The sequence below is a fragment of the Gossypium hirsutum genome, chromosome A06 (genome assembly GCF_007990345.1).
Source record: "Gossypium hirsutum isolate 1008001.06 chromosome A06, Gossypium_hirsutum_v2.1, whole genome shotgun sequence".
Lineage (NCBI taxonomy): Eukaryota > Viridiplantae > Streptophyta > Magnoliopsida > Malvales > Malvaceae > Gossypium > Gossypium hirsutum.
The window spans coordinates 3,621,684-3,628,575 of record NC_053429.1 but is presented as its reverse complement, the minus strand read 5'-3'; the positions used below and the strand labels follow the sequence as shown (position 1 = coordinate 3,628,575).

The 6,892-nt window shown below is 39.0% G+C and overlaps 1 protein-coding gene across 1 annotated transcript; it reads left to right on the top strand.

The window, feature by feature from the left end:
* Positions 1-5,038: 5,038 nt before the first annotated feature.
* LOC107944550 (uncharacterized) lies at positions 5,039-6,754 on the top strand. Its single transcript, XM_016878365.2, has one exon. It carries the CDS (start codon positions 5,039-5,041, stop codon positions 6,752-6,754), a length of 1,716 nt encoding a protein of 571 aa, XP_016733854.2.
* The last annotated feature ends 138 nt before the right edge of the window (positions 6,755-6,892 follow it).

The following is a 6,892-nucleotide window of genomic DNA, read 5'->3' as shown; positions in this document are numbered from 1 at the left end:
AAAATAGGCCAAAAAAGGCCCCAAAGATGAACAGAGCCAAAGTTGTTGATGAGTCCGGCCGCACGCCTCTACCAGCGTTCACTCGCACGTCTCGATTCTAGATTTCGCAGCTATACTCAACAGAAAACAAAAAAAGCAAGAACAGAGAGACTTGTTTCCGTATTTTGCATAAAAGCCAGAAAATACGGTATATTTTTTTTTCGGGGAATCAAGAAATACAGAGAAATATACCAGATTCTAAGTAACTTTTAATACCATCCAATAGAATCAAAGGTGATTATAGTTTTTTTTCAAGGTTTTTAGCCTTTGTTGTGCATCTACATTTTTTTTTTCCTTTTTTTTCTTATTTTTGAAAATAATCAAACAAAGTTTTAAAGAGAAAGGAGGGCTTACCTGGTCTTGATCCGTGAACCGCGGTGGGTGGAGGTGCGTGCACCGATGATCCTCCAGGTGGCGCAAGCTAGGTTGAATTCTAGCAAAGAAAATGGGAAGGGAGCAGGGAAGAAGAAGCATTCTGCTTCTTTTTGTTTGAAAAACAATGGGAATAAGAAATAAAATGGGTCCTGCAGAACCATTCAATACTTTAAAGTGGCGGGGCCTACGTGTTTTGCCCTTAAGGGGTCAATTTGTGCATCAGGTCCCTGTACATTTCTTGCTGCCCAAATCTGCTTCACTTTGTTTTTGAATTTCACCCAGCAATTTGTGCAACTTTTAATTTGGTCCATATTAAATGCTAGGTTCAGAAATTTGGGTAAATTGCATTTTTAAACCCCCTTGTTCCACGCGCCCATCAATGAGGTCCTCCTTTCCCTTTTTATTTGTGCTTTATCCTAGAACTTCCGTTTTGATCTCAATTAAGCCCTATTTTGCTTATTTTAAACACTTTTATCACAAAATTAAATTCTTTTGGTACTATTATTATTAATCTATTGCTATTTTATTTAATTATTTTAGGTTATTTTCCTATTATTTATTGTATTATTTTTTTACACTATTATTTATTATACTTATTATATCATTTTCGTTATTTTTTCTTCCATTTAATTTAGTCAATTTGAGTTATGTTTCACATTATTATATTATTTATTTATTTTTATATTTGTTATATGCTTTGTATACATTTTTTAAGTAAAACTAATTATTTTATGTATAACTTGTCATTATATGTTTACATTATTTGGCGTATCATTTTTTTCTTTTGCTAATAATCATTTTTTTCCTGTGTTATTTTTTTTATATATATTTTATAATAATTTTAAATATAGTTTATTATACTTATTATATTTTATTCATCATATTTTATTTATTTTTTTCCTACCGTTTACTACTATTATTTTACTATCATTAGTTATAATTTTTATATGCATATATTCTTCGTTAAAGTTTTTTTTATAATTTTTAATAACCTACTTTATCATTTTTATTTTTATATACCATAGTTTTTTTCATTGATTTTTTTTATATACAAAATTATTATTTTTTTTTTCGCATTCTTTGTTTGTTTGAATATCAAAATATCCCTTTATCGGTTCACTCTCAAAATTTTTCAAAACATAGGCAATGTTCGATATTTAAAGAATTCAAAGGATTGTGCCCTAACGTACTAGGTTTCGCTTTCTTGGTCTGCTTTGAATGTTCGAATACCCTCTTAAAGCTAAAAACGCACGTTTTAAAGGCAAGATCACATCTGAGGGTAAAAAATATTGTGTCCTAACGTACTGGATGTAATGTTTTACCTCAAGGTGAGATGGTCTTTAATACACATTTGACTTACCTAAATGTTTTAAAAGCCAATAAAAGGAGGATCGCGTTTTGAACTCTGTCCAAATCTTTAATTTTCGACATTGAGACACTAAATAATCAATCAAGTACCAATTTTGGGCGTGTCGAGGGTGCTAATCCTTCCTCGTACGTAATTGACTCCCGAACCAATTTTTTATTTTCGCAGACCAAAATCGTCGTTTTGAAAAATTTATTTATTTATTAAAAACGACCGTGTTTTGAGGTGAACCAGTCACACCCTATTAAAAATGATTGGTGCGACTCCCAACTTTTCATTTTCAAAGTCAATTTCCCGTTTTCAAAAAATGGTTTCGACAGCTTGGCGACTCCACTGGGGACATCAGATAATCGAGCTGTAAATTGATTGTTTTCTATCTTATTGTCAAAAATTGGAAATTTGGTTTTTAAATCTATGATCCTCTCATTGTATTTTCTGTGTTTTTGTCAGTTTTTATCATGTGGGTTTTACTTTATTTGTCGAGTCTTTCGATATATTCTTGTATCATTTTGCATGACCGTTGTGGTCGCACCTTTTAAGTGGGAGTGAGAAACTATGCTTTCATGAGGTTTTCACCTCCGCATGGGCTAGGGGATCGCTTCCGGAATACATCCGTACTTATGTCTTCGTGAGGTTTTCACCTCCGCACGGGCATAAGGAAATGTATTCCCCTGAACCGAACTTGATCCATCTGAACCTATAATGGGCGAGGGTCGAGGAATCTGCTGGTTCAGGTACCTTTACTCTAGAACTAAATCACATATAGTGAGCTGTAGGAACCCGCCTTAGGTAGAATTACACCTAACCCTAGTGGTTTCCTGAATAGGCGGTTGATAATTTCTTGATTACTTTGATTTTTATTCTTATGCATGAATTTTGACTTGGGTTCTTCCTTCTTTCTTTAATAGTGATTGCATAACATTTTCATCCTAAAAGGAGGTGTCGATATACGGTTCGGTTACTAATAGAAAGTTTTGCCATGAAGAATGAATTCCTTGATAAAGTGAAAGACAACGCGTTTGTCCAAAGATAGTCGGAGAATGCACAGTTAGAGAAAGGTGACAGTTTGACAAAGGAGTACACGTCAGAGTTATGGGACTTTACTCGTATTAGTGTGGCTCAGAACGATCTTCAGGAGTTGAAAGAATTATGGAGTCACTGGGATGATAAGATGAAGCAGCTACTATACTGTAATTATGGTGATGTTCCTTATCTCCTCGATGTTAAGGTAGATAGGTATTTGTTCCGCGCCATGGCTCAATTTTGGAATTCCACCTACAGTTGTTTTACTTTCGGAAAGGTGGATCTAGCACCTACTATCGAGGAATACACAGCCTTGCTTCACTGTCCGAGGTTTCAAGTTGATAAGATTTATTCTAGAGCTGTCAATACCCCAACCTTTGTAAAGAGGTTGATGAACATCACTGGGATGAGTGAACAGTGGGTTGAGGCTCGGGTCCAGCAGAAAGGCAGTGGAAAGTGCATCCCTTGGGAAAATTTGAGAGATCTGATCCTGACACACCCTAACATGAAGAAAAGAGTTGATGTCTTCACCTTGAGAATTTATGGTTTGGTTATTTTCCCTAAGGCTTTAAGGCATGTAGATGAAGCAGTCGCCGATCTATTTGACCGACTAGGTAAAGGAGTCACTCCAGTTCCTGCAATCCTGGCTGAGACTTTCAGATCTTTGAGTGTATGTCGGAGGTCAGGTGAAGGCAGATTTATTGGGTGTGCACAACTCTTGTTAGTATGGTTTCATAGCCACTTTTGAAGGGTAGAAAAGGCCTCTTACCGACCTTTTTTCGGAGATTACTCACCTTTGAAAGAGATAGTGGCCATATCGAAAAAATATGACATAACAGAGGAAAAATGGATGGCGATACTTTAAAATCTCCAAGAAAATGATATCGAATGGAAGGCCCATTGGATGGTTTCTGATGAGATTCTCTACCGATGTGGGAGTTATGATTGGGTCCATTTGTTGGGGATTTGGGGAGCCATTGGATATGCCCCTCTACTGGTATTGAGGCAATATAGATCAAGACAATTTATACCGATGACACAAGGGCTAGCTCAGAGTGGGTTCTCGTATGGGGAGAAAGACTTCAAGAAAAAGAGCCGTGAGATTTATAATGCCTGGAACCAAACTTGCCGGATAAAGAGAGTTGCTGTGAATCCAATTGTAACTCCTGAATATAACGAATGGTGGAGTAGAAGGGTTAACGATAATATCCCGAGGCCGAATTTAGAAGAAGCTCGACCGATAGAGGAATATCTGCGAGTGGTTCCCTCTGAATTGGAAATCATAAAGCAAGACTTCGAAAAGAAAACCTCAGAGTTAGAAAGGAAAATAGAGCAGTTGGAGGAGGAAAAAGTATACTTAAAGTTGGATGTTGATGTTCAAAAATCCGAGGCTGAGAATTTGAGAAAGAAAAAGAGAGAAGTTGAGGAGGACCTAGACAGTCTGAAGACTGATTGCAAGCAGCTGCATAAGTCAATGAGAAATGCTAGCTTGGGTAAAACGTCTGAACAGTGGAGGCAAGAAATCCAAGAGGAAAAGGCTAGGGCTGATTAGTGGGAAAGAAAGTTCCACGATGCTCAGGCTCGAGAAGTCACTTGTAAAAAGAGTTTGGATGATAGCCAGAATGAAAACAGATGTTAAGAGCTCAGGTGGAGGAGTTAGAAACGGCACTACAGCAACATCGGTGTCGTAACTCAGTAATTGAATTAATAGCTAGTCTAAGCAAGATCGAGAATTTGAAGGGGAAAGTAGAAGAACTTGAAGCTACACTTCAGAACTGTGAGAATCAAATTGAATTATTGGAAGTAAATAATGAGCAACTAGGGGAGCAACTTCACCGATCTCAGGATCAGGTCCGAGATAGGGATTACTTAATAGGTGAAGCTATAGCTCAGATACGAGAGGTGGCTGATCACTTACAGACTTTGGCGGTCCAAGCAGATGTGCTAGGAGTTAAATATGAGTTAGAATTAGATCGAGGGCGAGAGTTAGCCTGCCTTCTTAGGAAAGTAAAAGCTTTGGGTGTTAGGGCAAGACCGTATATGTAATTCATTTTATGTAAAAGATTTTGTTTTTCAGTGAAGTTTTCTAAATGAAATTAAATTCGAATCGACGTCTCCTTTTTGCATTCATGTCATGCATTTGCATTACATTGCATCGCATAACATCATATACACAAAAGAACCTTATTAATTATTGGCCATTTATCTAGTTACCCTAGAACACCGGTACTACACATGAAAAAGACAAAGGATATGGATCAGAGGTTTGAGCAAATGCAAAAGGAGATGCAAGAGCAACTGCAGGCTCAGATGCAAGAGCAGCTGGCTAAGATCCAGCAGGAAATGAGAGACCAAATGCTGGAGTCCCAGAGAAACATGCTAGAATTACAAAATAGCATGATAAGCCAGCTGACACAGCTGTTTAAAGGAGGGTTTGACAAAGGAAAAGGCCCTATGGTTGACACGAGAAATGACAATGAGGATTCTGCTTGTCCTACAAGTTTTGCGCCAGTAAACATGCAAACACAACCACCATGGGTGTCTGTTAATGTCCAACCTCTTTACCAAACTGGTACCTCGGCACCAGTAAACTTCCCAGCGGGATCGAGCACCAACCCTAAGGATAATCTAGCAAACCCCCAGGTCCCTGACTTCGACGACGCAGCAGAGGTGGAAAAAGAAAAAACAGAACTGCCCAAACAAATGGAGGACCAATATAAATGGTTGGTGGAGAAGTTCAAGGCGTTGGAAAGTGTTGATAATTACTGCGGAATGGATGCCAGAGAGTTGAGTCTAGTCCCAGATTTGGTATTACCTCCCAAGTTCAAAATACCAGAATTTGAAAGATACAACGGAACTAGTTGCCCTGAGGCTCACATCACGATGTTTTGTCGGAGAATGACGGGTCATGTCAATAATGATCAGTTGTTGATTCACTGTTTTCAGAATAGTTTGGCTGGGGCTGCGGCCAAATGGTACAATCAGTTGAGTCGTACCCAAGTTAAGTCATGGAAGGACCTAGCTCAGGCCTTCATGAAGCAGTACGGCCATATAACAGATATAGCACCAGACCGGATCACACTCCAAAATATGGAGAAGAAGCCAAGCGAAAGCTTCCGGCAGTATGCTCAGAGATGGAGAGAGGTTGCTACACAGGTCCAACCACTGTTGCTAGAAAAAGAAACAACCATGCTCTTCATCAATACATTGAAGGCGCATTTCATTACTCATATGTTAGGTAACGCAACTAAGAGCTTTGCAGACATAGTAATGTCTGGCGAAATGATAGAAAATGCCATAAGATCAGGTAAGATAGAAGTCAGGGAGAACACGAGAAGGTCAGCCCCGAAGAAAAGAGAGAATGAAGTAGGTAATGTGAGCTCAGGCTACGTAAAACTGGCCACTGTTAATCAGTCAAGGGCGATAGTCACAGGCCAGCAGGTCTCACCAAGGCGAGAGCCTAACATGAGACAGAATACAGAGAAGTTTCAATTTACTCCCATACCAGTGACATATAAGGAGTTGTACAAAAGTCTGTTTGATGCACATGTAGTGGCTCCTTTCCACTTAGAGCCGTTGCAGCCCCCATACCCTAAGTGGTACGATGCAAATGCTCAGTGCGAATACCACGCAGGGATACGGGACACTGATAGAAACTGTACCTCATTCAAAAGGTGCGTGGAAAGGCTTATCAAAGCAGGTGTTTTAAAATTTGATGATACACCTGGTACAGGAAATCCGTTGCCCAGTCATACTGATAAAGGGGTAAACGCCATAATTGAGAATGTGGGGAGAAAAGTCAAGCTGAATATCGCGGAGGTGAGAACCCCATTGAAGCTAGTTTGGAATGAAATGCAGAAAAGAGGTTTAGTCCCGCAAGGGTTGGGAGATAAAATCCAAGATACACGGAACTACTGTGAGTTCCATCATGAGAAAGATCACGAGATATAGAATTGTATTGAGTTTAGAGCCCTAGTACAGGGTTTAATGGATAATAAGGAATTGGAGTTCTTTAAGTCTGTCGAAGAGGGGGATGTATGCTCGCTAGGAGGAGAGTCGAGTGAGGAAGGCGGCAGAGCCAGCCGTCCA

Bases quoted from the DNA above. Each gene is read 5' to 3' on its own strand.
- LOC107944550 (XM_016878365.2), top strand. From the start codon at position 5,039: ATGAAAAAGACAAAGGATATGGATCAGAGGTTTGAGCAAATGCAAAAG.